Source organism: Bufo bufo, chromosome 9, assembly GCF_905171765.1.
Source record: "Bufo bufo chromosome 9, aBufBuf1.1, whole genome shotgun sequence".
NCBI classification, from domain to species: Eukaryota; Metazoa; Chordata; class Amphibia; order Anura; family Bufonidae; genus Bufo; species Bufo bufo.
Window position 1 is genome coordinate 221,834,319 of NC_053397.1, and position 27,955 is coordinate 221,862,273.

The window sequence follows — 27,955 nt, forward strand, 5'->3', positions numbered from 1 at the left end:
GTAGGAGACATGGAGGGGCTGATCTGATGGCACTGGGGGAGTGGGGACATGGAGGGGCTGACCCGATGGCACTGGGGGAGTGGGGACATGGAGGGGCTGATCTGATGGCACTGGGGGAGTGGGGACATGGAGGGGCTGATCTGATGGCACTGGGGGAGTGGGGACATGGAGGGGCTGACCTGATGGCATGGGGGAGTGGGGACATGGAGGGGCTGATCTGATGGCACTGGGGGAGTGGGGACATGGAGGGGCTGATCTGATGGCACTGGGGGAGTGGGGACATGGAGGGGCTGATCTGATGGCACTGGGGGACATGGAGGGGCTGATCTGATGGCACTGGGGGACATGGAGGGGCTGATCTGATGGCACTGGGGGACATGGAGGGGCTGATCTGATGGCACTGGGGGACATGGAGGGGCTGACCCGATGGCACTGGGGGAGTGGGGACATGGAGGGGCTGATCTGATGGCACTGGGGGAGTGGGGACATGGAGGGGCTGACCCGATGGCACTGGGGGAGTGGGGACATGGAGGGGCTGATCTGATGGCACTGGGGGAGTGGGGACATGGAGGGGCTGATCTGATGGCACTGGGGGAGTGGGGACATGGAGGGGCTGATCTGATGGCACTGGGGGACATGGAGGGGCTGATCTGATGGCACTGGGGGACATGGAGGGGCTGATCTGATGGCACTGGGGGAGTGGAGGACATGGCAATGGATGGCATGGAGGGGCTGATGGCACTGGGGTGGGGGACAGCTGAATGCACTGGGGGAACGGAGCTGATGGCACTGGGTTGGGCGGGAGCTGATGGCACTGGGGGATAGTGGAGCTGATGGCACTGGGGGGAACTGATGCACTTGGGCTGATCGCACAGGGGGAACGAAGGGTGTTGGGCACTGATGGCACGGGGTCTGATGAGTTTTTATAAAGGAAAACAGTCTATTATTTCATTTTTTCTTATTAGATTACTTGATTTATCATAAAAAATAATCGATAGAATACTCGATTACTAAAATAATCGTTTACTGCAGCCCTACCCGTGGTCACATGATATTGGGGATTGTAGTGCTGTATATAGAGAGTATAATAGAATTGTATGATGGTCATGTCTGGTGGTCAGATGATGTTGGGGATTGTAGTGCTCTATGTATAGAGTATGATAGGATTGCATGATGGTAATATCCAGTGGTAAATTCATGTTGGAGGTTGTAGTGCTCTAAGTATAGAATAGAATAGAATTGTATCATGTCACGCCCAAAGGCGTCATGTTGGAGGTTGTAGTGGTCTAAATATACAGTAGATATAATAGAATTGTTTTAGGGTCCAGTCCTGTTGGGGGTTGTAGTGTACTTTACATAGCAATAATAGAACTGTGTTATGGTTATGTCCAAAGGCCCGGTCACATTGGGGGTGCATACAGTATACTAGACTTGTACTTTTGGACACGTTCAGGTCATGTAGGGGGTTGTAGTGCTCTATGTATAGAGTATAGTAGCACTGTCTTATACTCATGTCCTGTGGTCGGGTCATGGTGGGGGTTGTAGTGCTCTATGTATAGAGTATAATAGGGTTGTATTATGTCATTTTCAGTGCTGTTCTTTGATTAGTAGACTGTTTAGGTAAAGATGTCTCCCAGCTTGCAGTCATTTGCCCCTTTACTCCTCTGAAAGACCAAACATTAGTAACTTTATGTGGTGAAATAAAAAATAGCAGAAAAAAAAACAAAACACAAGAGTTTATTAGTTCAGGTTAATCTTCAAAATCAACTGTAAAGCAGGAGGACCCTGGCCTTGACTTTATCATGGAGCGTAGTCACAGAACTCTCTTTGAACCCTCTACACGTTGTTAATCCCTCTTTGTTTTTCTTTTAAGAAATTGCTTTTATTTCCTTCCCATGAAAAGGTTTCCTTGGAACGGTCTGCGTTCTAAGATTTCGAGGCCTATTATGAACCACAGAGCTGCTGGCAGTGCTTGGTTTCTTCTCAAACATTTCACCAGTTCAGATCTTTGGGGTTCAAGTTCAGGATACAGAGCTCCGGGGGTAAAACAATGAGGCTTTTCAGGAGGACAGGGCCCATTGGCGTGAATGCAAAGCCATTTCTTTAGAGCAGAGCACTTGGGAATGTGCAGAAATCAGGAGCATTCGATTACAGACAGTGGATTTCATTTGGATTTCTTTACTCCGCTTCTGGTTTTGATGTTCTTTAGTGGGAAATTCATTTGCAGAAGAGGGAAAAAATCTTCTGAAGTTTTTGTGTTTGTCTTAGAGGTGGAGACGGGTATCCTAAATGCCCAGGAATGAGCTGGGAATTGATCCGTCGTGTTTCATCTGAAGGGAGGTGGCATCTCAGGGCTGAAGGAGCGATCCTTTACATCCATTTAAATTGGATTAAGCTATTTTTTCATCCCTCCCAGATTTGACTTTTTGGCAGTTCTATGTTTAACAAATGCAGATTTTTTTATTCCAACATCCAGTAATTGCAGCGATTTATTTGGTACATGTTTTATGTATTTTTTACATTCAAATACAAAGGGTAACAAAACATAATTCTGTGTTATTTAGAAAAAAAATAAAAATAAAGGAAGAATTTTTCAGTGTTTTGCGGGCCGTTTTTAACAGATCCATTTTTATGTTTTTTGTTTCCGATTCCGTTCCGTTTTTCCGTATGGCATATTGCGGGCAATAATAGGACATGTTCTATCTTTGAACGGAACAGAAATACAGAAACGGAATGCGTACGGAGAACGTTTTTTTTTGCGGAACCATTGAAATGAATGGTTCCGTATACGAACCGTATACAGAACGCAAAAAATGGCCTGTATACGGAACGCAAAAAACGAGCCCTAAGGCTGGCCATACATGAGGAGGTCAGATAGTCCTCAAAAAGACAGGATCTCCACCAGTATGTATGTGCCTAAGGCCTCATGCACACGACCGTTGTGTGCATCCGCGGCCGTTCCGTCATTTTTCACAGTTTAGCGGAGGTCCCATTCATTTCTATGGAGCTGTGAAAAAAAACTGAAAGTCCTCAGTTTTTTCTCCGCGTCCGTGATTCCAGTCTGTCAAAAGAATATAACCTGTCCTATTCTTGTCAGTAGAAAACGGAGGACGGAACCATTCAAGTCGATGGGTCCGTCAAAAAAAAAAAAAGGATGCACAACTGGTATGTCATCCGTGTCCGCGTCCGTGTCCGTTTTTTTCTACAAGACCTTGGTGCAATAAAATTACACTTTTCATTAACCTTCCTTTTTTTTCCCCTGTCAGACAAAAAAAATGGAAGACACAAGGAAACACAACTGAAGCAAATTCGGACACGGACCACTGAAGCCAAATCACTGAGAGTGAAAAAACACTGTCGTGTGCATGAGGCCTAAAGCCAATGTCTACTTCAGTGGAGTCTGGTGGGAAGAGCTTAATGAAATACAATATACAATATACAATACAGTAATACAATATACAATACAATATCAGGCAGCCTAAAAATCCAACTCAGATTGGACATACTGGATTTCAGCATGCCCAATCCTTTGTTTCTGCCCCCAGATATGTCTGGCAGAGTATTGGAGACCCATGCATGCTCAGCTCTCTGTATAAGGGAATTTTATAAAAAGATTAGTGCCTTCATTATACAGTAACCTGAGATTAGGTGGTTAATTTACTTTTAAATAATTAGTAACTTATTTCTTTGATACAAATTTGCTGGAGGTTTATAAAAACAAGGATTGGAGGATACAATGGAAAGTTTGTATCCAAATACATATCAATACAAGCCCCATAGGAGAACTATAGGGATCAAATGGGAGATTGCATTCATTATTATTTTTCACCATGTGTCCATTGCCTCCTTATCTCTTTAGATTGCTAGCTCTTGGGAACACCGTCCTCCATGGTCTGTTCCCAGTACATAAGTGTCACAGATTATATTGGTGCTATAGGAGATAATGGTCTTCTCTCTTCCATGCTGTCATATCCTTCAGCCGGGGGCTGCACATCATCATCACTTCGTTGTGGTCTCCTCCAGGACCCGGCCATACTGCGCTTGCCATACAGCTTGGGGTTTTTCTTGCAGCTTTCCCACTCGAGAAGACAATGGAGGGACGATCTGTCAGCACAGGCTTATCTGCAAACTCTGCTTACAGACCAGATAGCAGCAGCTCTGTAGAGGCTCTCAGGCGTTAATGATTAGATGGTGCCAACTCAAGTGGCTGGGTGCTAGAGAGCAAACATGGGGGCTGCACAAAGTATCTGGATACAGTAGGGAGTCCATGGGTTAGTAGAAGGCCGTGTGGTTACTGTAGGGTCCTGCAGGTCTCATCGGGGATAGCGGAGGGTGAATAGGCCGAGAGCACACCTACGGAGCATCATTTAATTTTCCATTGACAGAGCAAACAGAATACCCAGGATAAGTACTACAGAGGAAATGCAATTACTCAACGCTCTCTATAATATATTAAAACCTTCCTTTCCGTTTCCAGTCAAATGTGAGGCCGGACAGACATTTGGAGAAACTAATTACCCTCTAATTGTAGGAGGGGAAGGATCTTTAATTAAACATGTAAAATATAAGAAAAAGAACTGGATCGCACATCCTCAATACTAAGCGTTTATCTAACTGCTTCTCAGCACAAGTTGTCATATACCTACCCTTATGCTGCATGCTGTACATGAGGCGTTACTATACAATTTGATCAAAAAGCATAGGCCCACTCACCGCGACAAGGTTACCTCTTTGAATGGGACCCTACTCTAAATTTGGCACAGCGCTGCACGGCGACCACCGACGCCGCAGCACCGCCCCAGCAGGCAGCAGGACCCAGCAGTCAAACAGCGCCTCCTACTTCTCCCAGAGACTTCAGTGTCAGCAACTCATCCTTCTCCGCATCTTATATATCTTATCATGTGTCTTATCGTCTGAGAATGCAGCCTATCCGTTCACTAGAGATCAGCGGTGACATCACTGAGAATGCCGCCTATCCATTCACTAGAGATCAGCGGTGACATCACTGAGAATACAGCCTATCCATTCACTAGAGATCAGCGGTGACATCACTGAGAATGCAGCCTATCCATTCACTAGAGATCAGCGGTGACATCACTGAGAATGCCGCCTATCCATTCACTAGAGATCAGCGGTGACATCACTGAGAATGCAGCCTATCCATACACTAGAGATCAGCAGTGACATCACTGAGAATGCAGCCTATCCATCACTAGAGATCAGCGGTGACATCATTGGGAATGCAGCCTATCCATTCACTAGAGATCAGCGGTGACATCACTGAGAATGCAGCCTATCCATTCACTAGAGATCAGCGGTGACATCACTGAGAATACAGCCTATCCATTTACTGGAGATCAGCGGTGACATCACTGAGAATGCAGCCTATCCATTCACTAGAGATCAGCGGTGACATCACTGAGAATGCAGCCTATCCATCACTAGAGATCAGCGGTGACATCATTGGGAATGCAGCCTATCCATTCAGTAGAGATCAGCGGTGACATCACTGAGAATGCAGCCTATCCATTCACTAGAGATCAGCGGTGACATCACTGAGAATGCAGCCTATCCATTCACTAGAGATCAGCGGTGACATCACTGGGAATGCAGCCTATCCATTCACTAGAGATCAGCAGTGACATCACTGAGAATGCCGCCTATCCATTCAGTAGTTTACCTTACACCCCTCCTAATGACATAATGACACAGTCCCAGTCGGACACTACCAGTCTTACTTGCTCTGCTGATTACATCCTTTCCCAGGCCGCCCTGATTAGTGCCCCCCCCCCCTCCTCCTCCCTTGATGATGCTTTGGCCAGAAAAGCCTCCTGTAATTAGGAGCCCCTCGGTCCTGCTCCGAGCCCCTGCCAGCTCCTTCTCTCTTTATGAGGTGCTGCACTTTTCTTGTTTTTCAGGGTCTTAAGGAATTACCTTTTAGAAATCCTCACAACCCCCATCGGTAAAGTTGTTGCTCCCTGATTAATTGGTGCATTCAGCGGAGCGGTGACTAATGCAGTGTCTGATGAGGGCCCAGGAACCTGACCGTCCGTCTGTCTGGCTTTGCATGTTTGTACGCGAGCAGCGGAGTGGATACAGTTACTTGGAGTCATCATTTCTGTTACATTGTAGCCAGCTTTTCCAATTCACTCTGCTGCTGTAAGTTCTACCTACCTTTGATGCCCCTTGGCAATTGGGGACCATAGAAGAATTGCTTTTCTGTGGGAAGGGTGGTGACAAGACCTCTAAGCGTCACAAGACGGTGCTCCAAGTGGTGCCCATTTACTGCCCCTGGACTTGTTACACGGCCTACATTTCAATAAAGGGTTAAATAAAACATGGCTGCTCCCAAAAACAGTGCCTCACTTGTCCACAGGTTGTGTCTGGTATTACAACTCAGTTCCATTGGAGTTAATGAGTCTCCGCTGCAGTACCAGGTGCAACCTGTGGACAGGAGCGGCGCTGTTTTTTGAAGAAAGCGGTATGGTTGATCCCATTCTGCAAAACCCCTTTAAAGGGAGTTCTGGTTAGAATTAAAGACTTAAAGGGGTTTACGTTGGACTTCTCCTGACTGTGACCCAGGAGCTCCCCCCGGATTTATGGGTGATGTATGGGGGTCGCTCTATAAATATTTACAGTATAGCCTATAGATATGAAGCATGTTCCCCAGCCAATCAGCAGGCTGCATTCACACCCACAGGTACTGTTTCCCACCACTATATTTTCGGTTGCAGTAATTTCCGCCTAAGGGTACGGCCACAAGATCAGGTTTCCGCGCAGTCATGGAAGCCAAAACCAGTTCGAGTGAATTCAAAAAAGAGATCCACTCCTTATTTTGGCTTCCAAAACTGCCCGCAGAACCCTGACCGTGTGGTCCTGCCCGAAGACTGGCCGCCTCCCTCTGCTCCCCTTTCCAGGACGGTGGAGCGGAGCTTTGCGTATGGGGGGACATTGGGGCGGACCCGTCTGATGTTCTGCATCAGGACAGTGCGGACATTGTACTGGGACCCGATGAATGACGGATTTGGCCGAAGACCTTAACCTGTTCACTCCTGGTGGGCATTAGACAGGCGGCACAGTTAGGGATGCAGCGGGGGCACACAATGCCTCCTTCATAGCTGGGCCTTTGTCTTTCTGGGAGTAGGAGAGCGGTGAATGGAGGTCAGCGGCTCAGCCACCATCGCAGCGAAATCCCTCCCGTGGGAATTGAAAGAACTCCCTTGTCACCATGTGATCCTCACAAACCTGCGTGCCACAACACAAAGGCGGGGGATTTATCCCGGCAGAATTCCTATTCAGGCCAGGTGATTGAGCAAATGTAAGCATAATTAGCCCGGTCTGAATGCCGCCGATATTCCCGGGCAGTTTAGATGCTCCTCACGTTACGTGGCGCTCTCAGAAGCTCTCTGTCTGCCATCCTGGAGATTATCCGGCAATGTTCTCTTTCTTACAAAGGATTTAAGTCTAAAATTTGGGAACAATCTTTTTGATTTATGTTCGTTATAGTTATCTACCTATCTACAGGTGTCTGTCTATTATCTATTATCTATCTATCTACAGGTGTCTGTCTATTATCTATCTATCTATCTATCTATCTATCTATCTATCTATCTATCTATCTATTATCTATCTATCTATCTATCTATTATCTATCTATCTCATATCTATCTATCTGTCTATCAAATCAAATAAGCTTTATTGGCCGGACTAAATACATTTTAGCATTGCCAAAGCAAGTGGGGAAAAAATTGGGTGGGGTTGGGGGATGGGGACATATACAGGGTGGGGGTATAGGAGTCCATGGTATATCAGGCTCCTCTCAGTCTATGGCAGGCAGTAATATATTGGGCTGCTGTGGCCGCTGTGTTCTCCTCTCACCCAGCAGTATGGAGAGTCTCTCTTCCTCCTCCATGGAGATGAAGTCTGGGCAGAGATCAGACAGTCTCCTGAAGTCAGTCTCCCTCACTGCTGAGTATTTGGGGCACCGCAGCAGGAAATGAGCCTCATCCTCCACGGCCTCCTGGTCGCACTGCTGGCACAGTCTTCTCTCCCTGGGCATGTACCTCTGTCGGTGACGCCGGATTCAATGAGCAGGCTGTGGGCGCTCAGTCTGTACCTATCTATCTATCTGTCTATCTATCTATCTATCTATCTATCTATCTATCTATCATCTATCTATCTCCTATCTCATATCTATCTATCTATCTATCTATCTATCTATCTATCTCCTAACTATCTATCTAAAAAAGCTTTATTGGCAGGACTAAATACATTTTAGCATTGCCAAAGCAAGTGGGAAATAATTGGATAGGGTTGGGGGATGGGGACACATCCAGGGTGGGGGTATAGGAGTCCATGGTATATCAGGCTCCTCTCAGTCTATGGCAGGCAGTAATATATTGGGCTGCTGTGGCCGCTGTGTTCTCCTCTCCCCCCAGCAGTATGGAGAGTCTCTCTTCCTCCTCCTGGAGGTGAAGTCTGGGCAGAGATCAGACAGTCTCCTGAAGTCAGTCTCCCTCACTGCTGAGTATTTGGGGCACCGCAGCAGGAAACGAGCCTCATCCTCCACGGCCTCCTGGTCGCACTGCTGGCACAGTCTGCTCTCCCTGGGCATGTACCTCTGTCGGTGACGCCCGGATTCAGTGGGCAGGCTGTGGGCGCTCAGTCTGTACCGGCTCAGGATCTGTCGGTCTCTTGGATTGGGGAGTTTCTCCAGATATGGGGCCAGTTTGTGCTCCCTCTGCAGGCTCTGGTATACTGTCAGCTTCTGGGATGTTCTTATGTCGTTCCTCCAGACGCTGATATACTCTTCTCTGTACTTGTGTATCGTCCTCTAGATTTTGCCCTTTGTCAGCATATCTATCTATCTATCTATCTATCTATCTATCTATCTATCTATCTATTATCTATTCATCTATCTCATATCTATCTCTCTATATTGCAGCTTCTCTGTAAATTCCATCCAGCTTTCCTAGAAATGAGAAATCTGATGGTCAGGAGGCCGCTCACAGTACGATTGTCGGCTGCACTATATTTTCTACGTATTTCTCCACACATTGTACTTTCAGGGGTCACTAGCGACACAGAAGTGATGGAGGGTCTAATAGTCCATATACCCAAATTTAGGAAATACCTTAAAGGATCCCCCTCCTTAAAAAAAGTGATCAGTGGATTTCTGGAGAGGCTAGTAATATTTCCGCCCTGCGCAGTCGCGGGCCTGGATTTTTATCCGTACTCAGAGCCGGCGCTGTTTGTGCAGGTGGCAGCTGTCGACACTGAAGAGAGATTTCCAGATCCACAATAGACACATTGACAGGCGGCGGCTGGCGCTCGGCCGGGACGCACAAGATACATAAATTTGCTGCTTTATAGCCGCATCCTGGGATTCTGCTGAATCGGATATTACATTAAGCAGCTATTCACCAAACGGCGGCAACTGCGGAGCGGCAGGAACCCAGTGTTTACTATCATTGGCTTTTATGAGATTCAGAAATGTCGTTACTGCGGCGGAAATCGCCCATTAAAGCCGCCGTGCACAATCCCGCACTGTCCTTGAATTGGCTACTGCAACTAACGTTCCATTATATACGCTTTTAATTCTCGCCGCTGTTCTGCTTTAAAGTGACGCTGAGTCATTAAAATCCACCTAAATGGATTTCCTCTGAAATCACAACTATACCCAAGCTGTTTCTAGGAAAGCTGGGTAACCAATGCACTTCTACATCCCCTGCTAAGTCATAGGCTGCTGCTTTCTCTCTCCCTTATGCTTTACACTGCAGCTTTGCTCATCTGCATTGACTGTTTTGTGAAAACACATGCTCAGATGGGAACCTGAATGGATGGTAAGTCTACCTACTTACTTAGTGATATATCCTCTGCTGTGCTCTGATGTTCCCATGTACTTTAAGGGATTGTCCAGTTTTCTGATGTTGACCGCCTGCCTGAGGATAGGTCGTCAGATCAGAAAATCAGACAACCCCTTTAAGGATGCAGCTCTGCTTCATCAGATTGGCTGCTGTATTAGGGAGGAGTTTGGAGCACCGCCGAACTTGGGAGATTTGGCATTCAGTAATCCAGGAAAGCTGAATGACCATCCCTTTAAGAGCTGTAAAGATGTCCTGATTGACTGTCACCCAGCTTTCCTACAATTTGTAACCACTTCTGATAAATTATTAGAGGGGAAGGGTCTTTAATTGCACATTAGGTGGAGCCAATGGAAATCTTGAGCTGTATCTTATCTGGTTCCTTCCTCCAGCTTTCCTGGAATTGTCACTATTTTGGTGGAGTCAACCCAAGATGAATTACCCGGTGCCCGGAGGTATTGTTGCAGCATGGAGAGGAGAAAGGCACGATGGGGGCGAACGCCAATAGATAAGGGTGCAGGTGGCTGGAGCCGTAGGGGTGCAAAGTCCTGGACAAATGGAATCTCCTTCCACGCTTTCCTATTGTTAGCAGTGTTGCTATTTATTTCAGTTATCTTGTAACATTGTAACAATTTGTATCCCTCTTTGAGCTTCTATACTTGTAGAGGTTTATACTCTGTTGTAGTGGATTATTACTCCAGGCTGCAGATAACGGGAGGACGGATCAGATCCTGTTCTCATGGAGCTGGAATGTTTCTAGTAGCTGGAGATACCAGTATAAGATTATTCACCATCTGCTAGTTTCCCAGGGAATTCAGAACATAAGAGTCGTCACTAGGACTTAAAAATAATGATGGTCTGTGGCTCCTGCCTGTGGAGGCGACACATGGATCCGTACATGGGAGATGAATGCACTAAGAATAGAAGGGGCTTATATTCCACCCAGATCTTTAGGGTTGGTTACACGTGACAGATCTGAATGTTGTCTGCAAACCCATCCAGGTGACTAGGACGCTGGCGGACATTTCTGCAACAGTTATACTCCTTGGTGACAGAGATGCCCACAGGGCACATTGGGTACGTCAGGAGGAGATTCTGTATGGCATTGCAGAAGTACTTGAGGAAAATAACTTTATTAAGAAAAGAAAGGAAGGAATCAAGGAAGGAAAGATTTGTAGATAGGAGAAAAAAGTTACATATGAGATACAGTAGATAGACAGATAGATATGAGATAGATAGATAGATAGATAGATATGAGATAGATAGATAGATAATAGATAGATAGGAGATAGATAGATAGATAAATAGATAGATACATAGATAAATAGATACGATATAGATAGATAGATAAATATGAGATAGATAGATAGATAGGAGATGGATAGATATGATATAGATAGATAGATAGATAGGAGATGGATAGATATGATATAGATAGATAGACAGACAGGTAGATAGATTTCAGGACAAAGCCCCATGACCTGGGTAACCCCTGTTGGCTGAAGACGTGAGGACATTACTAGTCACCTCCCGTGAGGTATAAGCGGTGGTCGGTGAGCGGAGGCTGCAGCACAGTGTTCATCTAGGGCGCTGTGCACACAGACATCATTTCTTCATAAACTTTGCAGCTTCAAAGCTCTCGGGCAGAATGTAAGACATTCACTTTCAGCCACTTTGGCTGGGAGCCAATTTCAATAATTTGAGCGTCTATTACAACCCAAATGAGCCCCCCCCCCCCAGCACCAGTAGCCCTGAACTGCTTAAAATAGCACCCAAGTCACAAGCGTGCAATCATAATATTTAGAATGCGCGCTTACCTCTCGTATCACTCGCCCCGCCGGGCGCTCCCGCACCGACCTGGCAGGGTGGGTTTTTCGTTTTCCTTTCTAGTCCTTGGCCCCGTTCCCAAAATTAAACAGCTACCAAATATTAAAGAGAAATTTCCAAGCTCCGTCATCGGCCCGGCGAGCCTTGTCATGTGGAGATTAGCTCTAAAGTGACTTTGTGGCTCCATTCGCCAGGCTGGTAATAAATGGCTCCTTGTTGCACTGGAAATTGGGGCGACATCTGAAGGGGGTCAGGATATTCAGGGGTATAACCATAGGGGTGCGGAGGCAGCAGTCGCAGCCCATGACTGATGGAGCGCAGAGAAGAAGACACCAATATTATAGATGGCACCGAGTAGATGGCACATCTGGTACCGATTTTGCATTTGGACCCAGGAGCTTTAATTCACACGTAAATTGTTATAAAAAGACCCAAAAGTGGCCGAAAAAAGTTAACTAGTTAATAGTGGCGGGTCACACTTCACACTACACAGCGCATTACTTGCCAGAGGTTCACCCCACCATAGTAGGAGCCCCTGCAGACGAAATGGGGTCCTATAAGGAATAGGATTGGCTCCGATTGGCCTCAAGCTTCTTCCCTCTGTGACCCGCTACAGGGCTAATCCTCATGGGTGGAGTTAACTGCACGTAGGGCACGCCTCCAAGGAATGGGTGGAACATAGAATGAATATATGGAGGCATATCATGAACCAAGGTTATGTTGGTGGGAGGGGCCTTTTTATGCTATGCCCCCTCCCCCCTCATTGTACAGGTATAATGCAACTTCATATTCTGTTTTGTGTTTCAGTTCTTCAGTCTTGTTTATGGCTGAAAAGCTGTCCTAATACTTCTCACCGCTGAGGGTTTGTTACAATTATCTACATTCTAATGTTCCATATTGATACATTTTACCTGCAGCGATACATTGTCTCAAACTATCACAAGAGGAGCGCTGCTGCTCTGTTTACTTCACAGCGGATTGTTTACACTGGTTACAAATGTAACAAACCCTCAGCTGTGAGATGTTTTAGGTCAGAAGGAGATTTCCGCCACTGAATGTCAACAAGTATGTTCCTTTTTAATGATGGCAAGCAGAGATCTTGAAATATAAAGTCATAGATTGCAGACGTTTTCATACTTACATACGACTGGACAATCCCTGCATTTGCGCCGCGGTCGGCCATTTCTGCCATCCGATTGGTCGTGTGAGGTGGGAGCCTGGATATAAGTTGATGATTGTGTGTCTTGTAAGCATCCCCATCATCCTCGGCATCTGCGAACACTTACCCTCTTCAGTCCTCATCCCTTGCAGTAACAAAAGGATTATATGGCTTCCCCCAGAATAACCGAACGTGTGCAAAGTTTGTCACGTGCGGCCGTCTTCCAGGGATTAAGTGGTTAACGTTCCCCCACAGAGCAACATGTGGTTTACAGGTTTGTCATGTGTGAGCCATTTGCAGAATAAACTGTCTGCAAAATAATAGTAATGACACAAAGCCACGTAATTCAAGCACCATGGACCTGGCCGCGGCCGCGTTGTCTTCCTGCCGCCGTCTGATTGGTTGGATCTTGCATGCGCTAAAGGTTCTCCTCGCAGTCCTGGCTTCTCACACTGTGCAGACTCAGTCTTCCTTGGCACGCAGGACGCCAAGCGCAGCCAAGTTGGCCAACTACTCGAATGTTTAGGTAGTGAAATAGAGATGAGCCTGGTTTATATAAGATGCTGCGCTGCTTTCCTCCCAGGTGCTGAAGGCCGCTCTGTCTGCAGGAGAAAGACGTTACTGTGCGCCGCTGCTCGCCTTTGTTTATTGTGCAACGTGTCAGAGGAGTAATGCCTGTCTTAAAGGGGGTGTCCAGGGTTAAAATCTTCAAAAAAAATGTGCTGCACCTGTGCACAGGCTGTGTGCGGTATTGCAGCCATTCGCTTCAATGGAGCTGAGCTGCTATGACAGACACATCCCCTGCACAGGAAATTCTAGACAGCCCCTTTAAGAAGTAAAAGGTGACCATCTTGCTACATTATCATGTTTGCTGTAAGGCTGGGGCTGCACAAGAACGTAGGAATGCGTTAAGTTGCACAATTTCCAATTTTCCTACAAGCCCCAGCTTTCCGTTTGCTTCAAATTATTTGGTTGGAAGAAGAATAAAGTCAAATGCCACCGGTATCAGTCATTTATTGCCCCACGTCTGAACAGGCTTCACAGTGGAAATCATCATACAAAGATGTCTGCCATTATGGTTTCTGCTCCAGTCACATCTAGAGCTGCATTCAATGTTTTGCTGCCTGCCAGTCTTGTTCCGACAGATGTGGCTAACCCTGTGTCCGCCCTATGCAGCCTCACATACAGTATATCAGGAAAGCAGCAAAATTGTAAATGCAGCTTTGGGTGTGAACAGAGTATAAACCAAGACCTCTGTAGATTTCAACTGGAGAATACTGTTTGATGGTGGAGCTATAGACTTTAATAGGGATTAGGGATGAGCGAATCGACTTCGGATGACACATCCGAAGTCGATTTGCATAAAACTTTGTTCCAATTAGAATGTATTGGCTCCGAAGAGCCGAAGTTATTGCTTCGCAAAGTCTCGCGAGACTTCCGGTAATAACTTTATAAATTAATTTGTACAGTAAAAAAACGGGAAATGTTTTTTTACAGTACAAATTAATTTATGAAGTTATTACCCAAAGTGTCGCGAGACTTCGCGAAGCAATAACTTCGGCTCTTCGGAGCCAATACATTCTAATACTGTACGGAGCTCCTGCTCAGTACAGTATTGGAACGAAGTTTTATGCGAATCGACTTCGGATGTTTCATCCGAAGTCGATTCGCTCATCCCTAACAGGGATCAGCAAAATTTGGCACTCCAGCTGCTTTATAACTACAACTCCCAGCATGCAACATGCTCGGCTGTTCAAACTCCAATAGAAGTAAATGGAGCATTCTGGGAGTTGTAGTTTCAGAACAGCTGGAGTGCCGGAGGTTGCTGATCCCTGGACCTGACATTTCTTGCATTGATCAATCAGGGCTGATTATTTCCACCAGTGCATTGTAATTTGTGACATTTCATTATTTGTCCTAACAGCTTGTGCCCCGGCAGTCGTGACCAACTGTACATCTGCCATCTTACCCTACCAGAGGGGCTTTTTCTGCAGTGATGAAAGCGTCAGATATGAGTTTAAGAAAAGCACAATATCAATCCCATTGCTTCTGGCACTGGGGGTGCTGGTGGCGCTGGTTTCTGTAAGTGACGCTTGGCACAGGAGCCGGGCCCCGCGGAGCCCTGCCGCCCCTCTACCAGTAATGATGGAGTCCTGGTCATCATCATTACCCCTGGGAGGTCCTGCATTGCTCCGCGCCGCCTGCCCTGTGCATTGTTTTCATGTCTATTAGTTTGTGCATTGACGTATTTTCTATTTTTTTTGTGTTTCTCTCTCTTGCTCTATGGGTAGCCGCCCTCCCTTTCCTGATAATTGAAACTAACAGAATCCAACCGTATCATCGGGGGTTCTACTGTAAGGATGAGAGTATCCGGTACCCCACCAAATCAGGAGAGACAATTAGTGACGCTGTGCTATCTGCTGCTGGCATTTTAATTTCCATCCTTGCTGTAAGTTGTCAATTGTCAATCACAAAAATCTATTCTGTTTTTTCCTATGAATTGCTGCTGAAAAGGGTTCTTAACCTTCTGGGCCACCGAGGGGATATGAAATCTCCCAATTTCCTTGCTTCTTGTAACCCAGAGACTGACCTCTGTCAGGAGACCTTCAAAACCACCAGGTGAAGTTTTTCTATAACTATAGATACATTGTTATGATAATAGAAATGTATCACCACAATTGCTATGATACATTGTAACAATGATAGAAAAAGCAGTGAAGCTGTGACTACTAGTCATTCATTCTTACAAAGAAAAAGAAGGCAGTTGTCACCATTAGGAATGCAGTCAGAGTTATCCCTTAATATTATTTTTTGGTATAAAGCCTTGTATATTATTAAAATTGATGTCCATTTGGAGACTACGCTAAAGCAGTTAAAGAAAGTCTCTACTTTGGACAACCTCTGATAAACTGATCATAAAGTGCCCCCCATGCTGAGACAATCTGTGGGGTAACTTAGAACTAAGCGTTTGATTTCCCTGCAGCACCTCTACAGGAGAAGTGAAGTATTACACAGTACCTGTTTATTTCAATGGATGATTTGTGTAATGCAGGAAAGAATAGGTCCTCCAGAGAGAGAGATGCCCTTTGTAACCACTCTCCACTATGGCCCATAGATGATCCTAAACAGAGGACCCCCCCCCCCCCCCCCCCCCCCCAATTGTAACTCAGAATTCCTTAATAGTGTATATGAAAATGGGTTGGACAACCCCTTAAAGGAACTATAATAACTGAAATTGTTCACTGTCCGTATGTGCCCACGTGAAGGTTAAGAACTCTTCAGCTAAATGTTCTGTATCAATCCTGTTTATTAATTACCTGAAATGAAGGTCAAATTTTCAGGACTCTGTGTTTCTGATACAGAGCTCCAAATCCCCCTGGTTAGACATGATAAAATGGTATCTGCCTGCAGCCACCAGTAGGGGGAGCTCAAGAGATTTCTGCATACATTGGCTGCACTGATAAAATACAGTATACACTGAGCTCCCCCTAGTGGTACCTGCAGGCTTTCTTTCTTTCTTTTTCTTTTATCTTTTCGCTCTGGGCTTTTGGATTTCTGTAATAAAAAAAAATAAAAAAACTGAGCTCTGACCTCTGAAAAGATAAATTCTACCAAAACATCTATTATCGAGCAGCCATTTCTCATCCACTATTACAGTTCACCCAGAGTTGGGGGGAAATTTTTTTCCTTTCTTGTTTCTTGAAGCAAGTACAATTATTGGAGTTTTATGTGGATCTGGGTTTAATTACTGCTGATTTATTCCACGTTATCTCTGCTTTTGCATCGGTGTTGGGAAAATCCTTTGCTTTTCTTCCATATGTGGATTCATTCTGTTATGATCACCCGGGGCCCCATGCTGGAGCTTTCTATATAGAACATGGCCCTCCTGGGACAGAGGTCGGGGCTTACTGCATAATCCACCTATGTGCCTGGCATATTGCACTTGCGTCAGTCTTCAGGTTTGGGAATATAGAGCCTGTAGATGTCATCATATTCATAGTTAATTCTGCATGTGACAGGTAATATATGTTATAAAAGTCATCTGTGAATTGCTGAAGGGTATGCTCACCTTTAACCAATAAATAGCAAATATTTAAAGATAATCTATTTAAGGCTGAGAAATACTTTGCATTATTAGTAATGTTCTTATACTCCAATCACAGCCAGAGCTGCATTCACAATTCAGTTTGAAATTAGTGACAGACACACATCTACCAGTAGGGGTCCTATAATGCAGTACACTCTAGTGCAATGCATTCTGGGATAATCTTTTTCAATATCAGACTGTTCCTCAGTGTCTGATATAAGTCTTAAAGGGGTATTCCATTTCATAAAGTGATATTATATATCTGTAATTGGTGGGAGTGTAGCCAGTTATCCTGATTCAGCCCTTTACTTTATTTTCTTGCACAGTGACACTCTGTCACCCAGCTGTGTAGGGAACTGGGTTCTCAGGAGGACCACCATGCAAGAAAAAGCTGCTGAGGGCCCACAGCACTGGGGCTCCTCCATTCTCAAGATCCTTTGGGATCCCAGAGGCTGGACATCTGCCAGTCATACAGTATAGCAATGGCATATCCTAGCAGTGTGCCATCACCTTACAAGATTGAAATATCTCTTTAACAAAAAAAGAAAAAAAACATCAGAACATGCTCTGGACAGATACTAAACAAGCAGGGGGTGGGGGGGATCAGAGCTGGGAAAAAATAGCAGAATTGTGAATGCAGCTTTGGAAGCAGAAGCAAAGTGTTTGCAAAGTTTTGCAACATTGTATTTAGATTGTATCTATTTGTAAACAGTAAACTATTATATTAATTAGGGGGTACAAATCTGCTCAACCACCATCTTGGCTGCGGTCTTCAGAGCTGTAGTACTACAATAGTGTCCAGCGGCTGTATTCAGCCCTGTGATTGTGGAGCTTGCAGACCTCATGAGGACATCAGTGGGTGATGTAGAGGTGACATCTCCCATCTGAAGGGATTGTGACTTGTGTGACGCCACCAGCACTGACGCCAGTTTCACAATTCCAAGTGATTTGTAGTTGAGGCGATTAAGTTAATTAAGTTATTAAGTCATTGAATGTTAAAGAATTTTACCAAATGTCTCATTATGTAATGACCATAATAACAATGTGAATGACAAGATGTGAGATTAGTTACAGAAGCGTCTCGTGTGTCACTGCTGACAATCTCGAGGTAACAAAGTAAAACACTGAAGAGAACTCCTTCTCTAAAAACAGGCGACCCATGTCCGGCTCCTGTGGCCCTAGTCATCAGCTGATACCCCCGGGAAGATTAGGGTCACCCCCAGGTTATGTAATACCTGGATGGGCAGAGTCTACCAGAGGGGGAGGGGGTTTTATGGGCCCCTTACCACCCTCCAGAGCCATAATGAATAGAGGTTAAAACTAGCCATACATATCAGATAAATGATGGCTACCTCCTGGTCAACCATCTAATGTGTGTGAGGATCTCCTGACAGGGGAGAAAAGTATCAGGCATGTTGGATTTCAACTGCCCAGTCCTTTTAGCTTTAGAGAGATAAGCCACTGCCAATGGTGTCTGGAGGGGAAAAAGGAGTCTGGGGGGGACAGAAGAGTGTAGAGGGGACAGAAGGGTCTGGAAGGGAGAGAGGGGTCTGGAGGGGACAGAGGAGTCTGGAGGGGACAGAGGGGTCTGGAGGGGACAGAGGGGTCTGGAGGGGACAGAGGGGTCTGGAGGGGACAGAAGAGTGTAGAGGGGACAGAAGAGTGTAGAGGGGAGAGAGGAGTCTGGAGGGGACAGAGGAGTCTGGAGGGGACAGAAGAGTGTGGAGGGGACAGAAGGGTCTGGAGGGGACAGACGGGTCAGAGGAGTCTGGATGGGACAGGGGAGTCTGGATGGGACAGAGGAGTCTGGAGGGGACAGAGGATCCTGGATGGGACAGAGGAGTCTGGAGGGAACAGAGGAGTCTGGAGGGGACAGAGGAGTCTGGAGGGGACAGAGGAGTCTGGAGGGGACAGAGGAGTCTGGAGGGGACAGAAGAGTGTGGAGGGGACAGAAGGGTCTGGAGGGGACAGACGGGTCAGAGGAGTCTGGATGGGACAGGGGAGTCTGGATGGGACAGAGGAGTCTGGAGGGGACAGAGGATCCTGGATGGGACAGAGGAGTCTGGAGGGAACAGAGGAGTCTGGAGGGGACAGAGGAGTCTGGAGGGGACAGAGGAGTCTGGAGGGGACATAGGAGCTGGGGGGAGTCAGAGGAGTCTAGAGGTGTCTGAAGGGGTCAGAGGAGTCTGGATGGGACAGAGGAGTCTGGATGGGACAGAGGAGTCTGGAGGGGACAGAGGAGTCTGGAGGGGACAGAGGAGTCTGGAGGGGACAGCAGAGTCTGGAGGGGACAGAAGAGTGTGGAGGGGACAGAAGGGTCTAGAGGGGTCAGAGGAGTCAGAGGAGTCTGGAGGGGACAGAAGGGTCTGGAGGGGACAGAGGGGTCTGGAGGGGTCAGAGGAGCCTGGATGGGACAGAGGAGTCTGGAGGGAACAGAGTTGTCTGGAGGGGGCAGAGGAGTCTGGAGGGAGCAGAGGAGTCTGGAGGGAGCAGAGGAGTCTGGAGGGGGCAGAGGAGTCTGGAGGGGGCAGAGGAGTCTGGAGGGGACATAGGAGTCTGGAGGGGACAGAAGAGTGTGGAGGGGACAGAAGGGTCTGGAGGGGACAGAGGGGTCAGAGGAGTCTGGATGGGACAGAGGAGTCTGGATGGGACAGAGGAGTCTGGAGGGGACAGAGGAGTCTGGATGGGACAGAGGAGTCTGGAGGGAACAGAGGAGTCTGGAGGGGACAGAGGATCCTGGATGGGACAGAGGAGTCTGGAGGGGACAGAGGAGTCTGGAGGGGACAGAGGAGTCTGGAGGGGACAGAGGAGTCTGGAGGGGACAGAGGAGCTGGGGGGAGTCAGAGGAGTCTAGAGGGGTCTGAAGGGGTCAGAGGAGTCTGGATGGGACAGAGGAGTCTGGATGGGACAGAGGAGTCTGGATGGGACAGAGGAGTCTGGATGGGACAGAGGAGTCTGGAGGGGACAGAGGATCCTGGATGGGACAGAGGAGTCTGGAGGGAACAGAGGAGTCTGGAGGGGACAGAGGATCCTGGATGGGACAGAGGAGTCTGGAGGGAACAGAGGAGTCTGGAGGGAACAGAGGAGTCTGGAGGGGACAGAGGAGTCTGGAGGGGACAGAGGAGTCTGGAGGGGACATAGGAGCTGGGGGGAGTCAGAGGAGTCTAGAGGGGTCTGAAGGGGTCAGAGGATCCTGGATGGGACAGAGGAGTCTGGAGGGAACAGAGGAGTCTGGAGGGGACAGAGGATCCTGGATGGGACAGAGGAGTCTGGAGGGAACAGAGGAGTCTGGAGGGGACAGAGGATCCTGGATGGGACAGAGGAGTCTGGAGGGAACAGAGGAGTCTGAATGGGACAGAGGAGTCTGAATGGGACAGAGGAGTCTGGATGGGACAGAGGAGTCTGGAGGGGACAGAGGATCCTGGATGGGACAGAGGAGTCTGGAGGGAACAGAGGAGTCTGGATGGGACAGAGGAGTCTGGATGGGACAGAGGAGTCTGGAGTGGACAGAGGAGTCTGGAGGGGACAGAAGAGTCTGGAGGGGACAGCAGAGTCTGGAGGGGACAGAAGAGTGTGGAGGGGACAGAAGGGTCTAGAGGGGTCAGAGGAGTCTGGAGGGGACAGAAAAGTCTGGAGGGGACAGAAGGGTCTGGAGGGGACAGAGGGGTCTGGAGGGGTCAGAGGAGCCTGGATGGGACAGAGGAGTCTGGAGGGAACAGAGTTGTCTGGAGGGGGCAGAGGAGTCTGGAGGGAGCAGAGGAGTCTGGAGGGAGCAGAGGAGTCTGGAGGGGGCAGAGGAGTCTGGAGGGGACATAGGAGCTGGGAGGGGTCAGAGGAGTCTAGAGGGGTCTGAAGGGGTCAGAGGAGTCTGGAGAGGACAGAGGAGTCTGGAGGGGACAGAGGAGTCTGGAGGGGACAGAGGAGTCTGGAGGGGACAGAAGAGTGTGGAGGGGACAGAAGGGTCTGGAGGGGACAGACGGGTCAGAGGAGTCTGGATGGGACAGGGGAGTCTGGATGGGACAGAGGAGTCTGGAGGGGACAGAGGATCCTGGATGGGACAGAGGAGTCTGGAGGGAACAGAGGAGTCTGGAGGGGACAGAGGAGTCTGGAGGGGACAGAGGAGTCTGGAGGGGACATAGGAGCTGGGGGGAGTCAGAGGAGTCTAGAGGTGTCTGAAGGGGTCAGAGGAGTCTGGATGGGACAGAGGAGTCTGGATGGGACAGAGGAGTCTGGATGGGACAGAGGAGTCTGGAGGGGACAGAGGAGTCTGGAGGGGACAGAGGAGTCTGGAGGGGACAGCAGAGTCTGGAGGGGACAGAAGAGTGTGGAGGGGACAGAAGGGTCTAGAGGGGTCAGAGGAGTCAGAGGAGTCTGGAGGGGACAGAAGGGTCTGGAGGGGACAGAGGGGTCTGGAGGGGTCAGAGGAGCCTGGATGGGACAGAGGAGTCTGGAGGGAACAGAGTTGTCTGGAGGGGGCAGAGGAGTCTGGAGGGAGCAGAGGAGTCTGGAGGGAGCAGAGGAGTCTGGAGGGGGCAGAGGAGTCTGGAGGGGACATAGGAGTCTGGAGGGGACAGAAGAGTGTGGAGGGGACAGAAGGGTCTGGAGGGGACAGAGGGGTCAGAGGAGTCTGGATGGGACAGAGGAGTCTGGATGGGACAGAGGAGTCTGGAGGGGACAGAGGAGTCTGGATGGGACAGAGGAGTCTGGAGGGAACAGAGGAGTCTGGAGGGGACAGAGGATCCTGGATGGGACAGAGGAGTCTGGAGGGGACAGAGGAGTCTGGAGGGGACAGAGGAGTCTGGAGGGGACAGAGGAGTCTGGAGGGGACAGAGGAGCTGGGGGGAGTCAGAGGAGTCTAGAGGGGTCTGAAGGGGTCAGAGGAGTCTGGATGGGACAGAGGAGTCTGGATGGGACAGAGGAGTCTGGAGGGGACAGAGGATCCTGGATGGGACAGAGGAGTCTGGAGGGAACAGAGGATCCTGGATGGGACAGAGGAGTCTGGAGGGAACAGAGGAGTCTGGAGGGAACAGAGGAGTCTGGAGGGGACAGAGGAGTCTGGAGGGGACAGAGGAGTCTGGAGGGGACATAGGAGCTGGGGGGAGTCAGAGGAGTCTAGAGGGGTCTGAAGGGGTCAGAGGATCCTGGATGGGACAGAGGAGTCTGGAGGGAACAGAGGAGTCTGGAGGGGACAGAGGATCCTGGATGGGACAGAGGAGTCTGGAGGGAACAGAGGAGTCTGGAGGGGACAGAGGATCCTGGATGGGACAGAGGAGTCTGGAGGGAACAGAGGAGTCTGAATGGGACAGAGGAGTCTGAATGGGACAGAGGAGTCTGGATGGGACAGAGGAGTCTGGAGGGGACAGAGGATCCTGGATGGGACAGAGGAGTCTGGAGGGAACAGAGGAGTCTGGATGGGACAGAGGAGTCTGGATGGGACAGAGGAGTCTGGATGGGACAGAGGAGTCTGGAGTGGACAGAGGAGTCTGGAGGGGACAGAAGAGTCTGGAGGGGACAGCAGAGTCTGGAGGGGACAGAAGAGTGTGGAGGGGACAGAAGGGTCTAGAGGGGTTAGAGGAGTCTGGAGGGGACAGAAAAGTCTGGAGGGGACAGAAGGGTCTGGAGGGGTCTGGAGGGGTCAGAGGAGCCTGGATGGGACAGAGGAGTCTGGAGGGAACAGAGTTGTCTGGAGGGGGCAGAGGAGTCTGGAGGGAGCAGAGGAGTCTGGAGGGAGCAGAGGAGTCTGGAGGGGGCAGAGGAGTCTGGAGGGGACATAGGAGCTGGGAGGGGTCAGAGGAGTCTAGAGGGGTCTGAAGGGGTCAGAGGAGTCTGGAGAGGACAGAGGAGTCTGGAGGGGACAGAGGAGTCTGGAGGGGACAGAGGAGTCTGGAGGGGACAGAGGAGTCTGGAGGGGACAGAGGAGTCCGGATGGGACAGAGGAGTCTGGATGGGACAGAGGAGTCCGGAGGGGACAGAGGATCTTATAGCATTACAGGAGCATTTACCCCTTAAACTTTTTTGCATGCCCTGATATTTATTTTATGCACTTATATACCGCTACTATATTCCGCAGCGCTTTACAGACATTAGCCTCCAACTGTCCCCAGTGGGGTTCACAATCTAAGGTCCCTATCAGTATGTCTGATATAACTAATTAAGGGAATATAGGCCCCATCAGGCCATAGGGCCCCAATCACTGCCCTCATGCCCAAATGGCCAGTCTGCTCCCCCTAAGTAGTTCCATCTTTAGTCCTGATAATTGGTAATTAGACACAGTCTGACATCTGAGAGCCCCCCTCTCACCTTAGCTACTTATGTGAGGAGTCAGGACCTTTACTTGCCCGATGGCCGGCATAGAATGGACGTCTGTTCTGTGTCCTCTGTTTTCCTACAAAAATAGAAAAAGAAAAAGAAAACTCAGTTAATTTACCAATTAATTCTTTACAGCTTGCTGCATCTGTGAAGACCACCAGCAGTGTCACCAGATGGGGGATGGGACCCTGATAGTAAAATAAATATAGATACAGGGCGTCCCCGGGGGCTTGAAGAACTTCTCAAAAGAAACTCTTTAGACTTCAGGATTCCTATATTCTGTTGCTCCTCAGTACAGTCTCAGCATTAAATTCTAGGGGGGTGAGAATTGCGCAGCAGAATCGCGGTCCGGTGCGGGTCCCATGTGATTAATACAGTAATGGAGGCAGCGTATCCCTGTCTTGTCTCGTTCACGGATACTGATATAAATTTTTTGCACAAAGTTTACAGGACATATAAACTTGTAGAAGTAGAGGAGTTGGGGTCTTGGCCATTATTCCCCTATTTAATCCAAAGTTTTCTCATTTTTGTGCATTGTTTACAATTTTCAGCTTTTTTGCCTTCCCCTCTATGGACAGTGCCAGCCGCCTGCCCTCTGTGCTGCCCATGGCCTGCTGCCTGTAGTGTGGGGGAGGGAGTTGGCGCCCCCCTGTCCCCTTCTACAGAGGTGAGAGAGTTGGACCTGGTGTCACAATCTGACTTTAATTATGTGCCCTGTCAGGGTAGCGGAGCCTCTCCAGGTCATAATTCTGATTTATGGACGCTTTCTCACATCCAGAAGACTTCAGTGAGTCCTGGAGTCCGTGATCTCAGGATTTACAGTCCACCTTCTGGAGCAGAGGTTTAGCAAATGGGGCTGAGCGGTTGTATTAGTAAGGGGCGCTTTGGGGGATATTCTGAAGCTATTTTTCATATTTAATATGGAATATAATGATCTGAAGAAAAATAGTCTGCAGACGGCAGCGCTCCACTGACTGGAGGGACTTACAGCCCAGGACCAGCTGTGGAAGCGCATCCATATGGTAAATGCACAGATACTACTCATATATACTGCACACAGTATAGATATATACTACACACATAGACTGCACACAGTATAGATATATACTACACACATAGACTGCACACAGTATAGATATATACTACACACATAGACTGCACACAGTATAGATATATACTACACACATAGACTGCACGCAGTATAGATATATACTACACACATAGACTGCACACAGTATAGATATATACTACACACATAGACTGCACACAGTATAGATATATACTACACACATAGACTGCACACACTATAGATATATACTACACACATAGACTGCACACACTATAGATATATACTACACACATAGACTGCACACACTATAGATATATACTACACACATAGACTGCACACAGTATAGATATATACTACACACATAGACTGCACGCAGTATAGATATATACTACACACATAGACTGCACACAGTATAGATATATACTACACACATAGACTGCACACAGTATAGATATATACTACACACATAGACTGCACACAGTATAGATATATACTACACACATAGACTGCACACAGTATAGATATATACTACACACATAGACTGCACACAGTATAGATATATACTACACACATAGACTGCACGCAGTATAGATATATACTACACACATAGACTGCACACAGTATAGATATATACTACACACATAGACTGCACACAGTATAGATATATACTACACACATAGACTGCACACACTATAGATATATACTACACACATAGACTGCACACACTATAGATATATACTACACACATAGACTGCACACACTATAGATATATACTACACACATAGACTGCACGCAGTATAGATATATACTACACACATAGACTGCACACACTATAGATATATACTACACACATAGACTGCACACACTATAGATATATACTACACACATAGACTGCACGCAGTATAGATATATACTACACACATAGACTGCACACAGTATAGATATATACTACACACATAGACTGCATACACTATAGGTATATACTACACACATAGACTGCACGCAGTATAGATATATACTACACACATAGACTGCACACAGTATAGATATATACTACACACATAGACTGCACACAGTATAGATATATACTACACACATAGACTGCATACACTATAGGTATATACTACACACATAGACTGCACACACTATAGGTATATACTACACACATAGACTGCACACAGTATAGATATATACTACACACATAGACTGCACGCAGTATAGATATATACTACACACATAGACTGCACACAGTATATATACTACACACATAGACTGCACACACTATAGATATATACTACACACATAGACTGCACACAGTATAGATATATACTACACACATAGACTGCACACAGTATAGATATATACTACACACATAGACTGCACACAGTATAGATATATACTACACACATAGACTGCACACAGTATAGATATATACTACACACATAGACTGCACACAGTATAGATATATACTACACACATAGACTGCACGCAGTATAGATATATACTACACACATAGACTGCACACAGTATAGATATATACTACACACATAGACTGCACACAGTATAGATATATACTACACACATAGACTGCACACACTATAGATATATACTACACACATAGACTGCACACACTATAGATATATACTACACACATAGACTGCACACACTATAGATATATACTACACACATAGACTGCACACAGTATAGATATATACTACACACATAGACTGCACGCAGTATAGATATATACTACACACATAGACTGCACACAGTATAGATATATACTACACACATAGACTGCACACAGTATAGATATATACTACACACATAGACTGCACACAGTATAGATATATACTACACACATAGACTGCACACAGTATAGATATATACTACACACATAGACTGCACACAGTATAGATATATACTACACACATAGACTGCACGCAGTATAGATATATACTACACACATAGACTGCACACAGTATAGATATATACTACACACATAGACTGCACACAGTATAGATATATACTACACACATAGACTGCACACACTATAGATATATACTACACACATAGACTGCACACACTATAGATATATACTACACACATAGACTGCACACACTATAGATATATACTACACACATAGACTGCACGCAGTATAGATATATACTACACACATAGACTGCACACACTATAGATATATACTACACACATAGACTGCACACACTATAGATATATACTACACACATAGACTGCACACAGTATAGATATATACTACACACATAGACTGCACACAGTATAGATATATACTACACACATAGACTGCACGCAGTATAGATATATACTACACACATAGACTGCACACAGTATAGATATATACTACACACATAGACTGCATACACTATAGGTATATACTACACACATAGACTGCACGCAGTATAGATATATACTACACACATAGACTGCACACAGTATAGATATATACTACACACATAGACTGCACACAGTATAGATATATACTACACACATAGACTGCATACACTATAGGTATATACTACACACATAGACTGCACACACTATAGGTATATACTACACACATAGACTGCACACAGTATAGATATATACTACACACATAGACTGCACGCAGTATAGATATATACTACACACATAGACTGCACACAGTATATATACTACACACATAGACTGCACACACTATAGATATATACTACACACATAGACTGCACACAGTATAGATATATACTACACACATAGACTGCACACAGTATAGATATATACTACACACATAGACTGCACACAGTATAGATATATACTACACACATAGACTGCACACAGTATAGATATATACTACACACATAGACTGCACGCAGTATAGATATATACTACACACATAGACTGCACACACTATAGATATATACTACACACATAGACTGCACACAGTATAGATATATACTACACACATAGACTGCACGCAGTATAGATATATACTACACACATAGACTGCACACACTATAGATATATACTACACACATAGACTGCACACAGTATAGATATATACTACACACATAGACTGCACACAGTATAGATATATACTACACACATAGACTGCACACAGTATAGACATATACTACTTATATATACTGCACACAGTATAGATATATACTACACACATAGACTGCACGCAGTATAGATATATACTACACACATAGACTGCACACAGTATAGATATATACTACACACATAGACTGCACACAGTATAGATATATACTACACACATAGACTGCACACAGTATAGATATATACTACACACATAGACTGCACACACTATAGATATATACTACACACATAGACTGCACACACTATAGATATATACTACACACATAGACTGCACACAGTATAGATATATACTACACACATAGACTGCACACAGTATAGATATATACTACACACATAGACTGCACGCAGTATAGATATATACTACACACATAGACTGCACACAGTATAGATATATACTACACACATAGACTGCACACACCATAGATATATACTACACACATAGACTACACACAGAGTATGTACATAGGCTACATACAGAGTATGAACATAGACTGCACGCATCATAT

General features: G+C 46.6%; 1 protein-coding gene across 2 annotated transcripts in view; it reads left to right on the plus strand.

The window, feature by feature from the left end:
* The window catches only part of PLPP3 (phospholipid phosphatase 3), a 53,845-nt gene that overhangs the window by 11,241 nt on the left and 14,649 nt on the right, over positions 1–27,955 (plus strand). Inside the window, exon 2 of one of the 2 annotated variants that reach the window (XM_040408262.1) lies at positions 14,774–14,931. In XM_040408262.1, coding sequence (XP_040264196.1) covers positions 14,774–14,931 — 158 coding nt within the window. Of the gene's footprint in view, positions 1–14,773; positions 14,932–15,140; positions 15,299–27,955 lie in introns of both variants that reach the window. The other variant, XM_040408261.1, reaches the window with a different exon arrangement.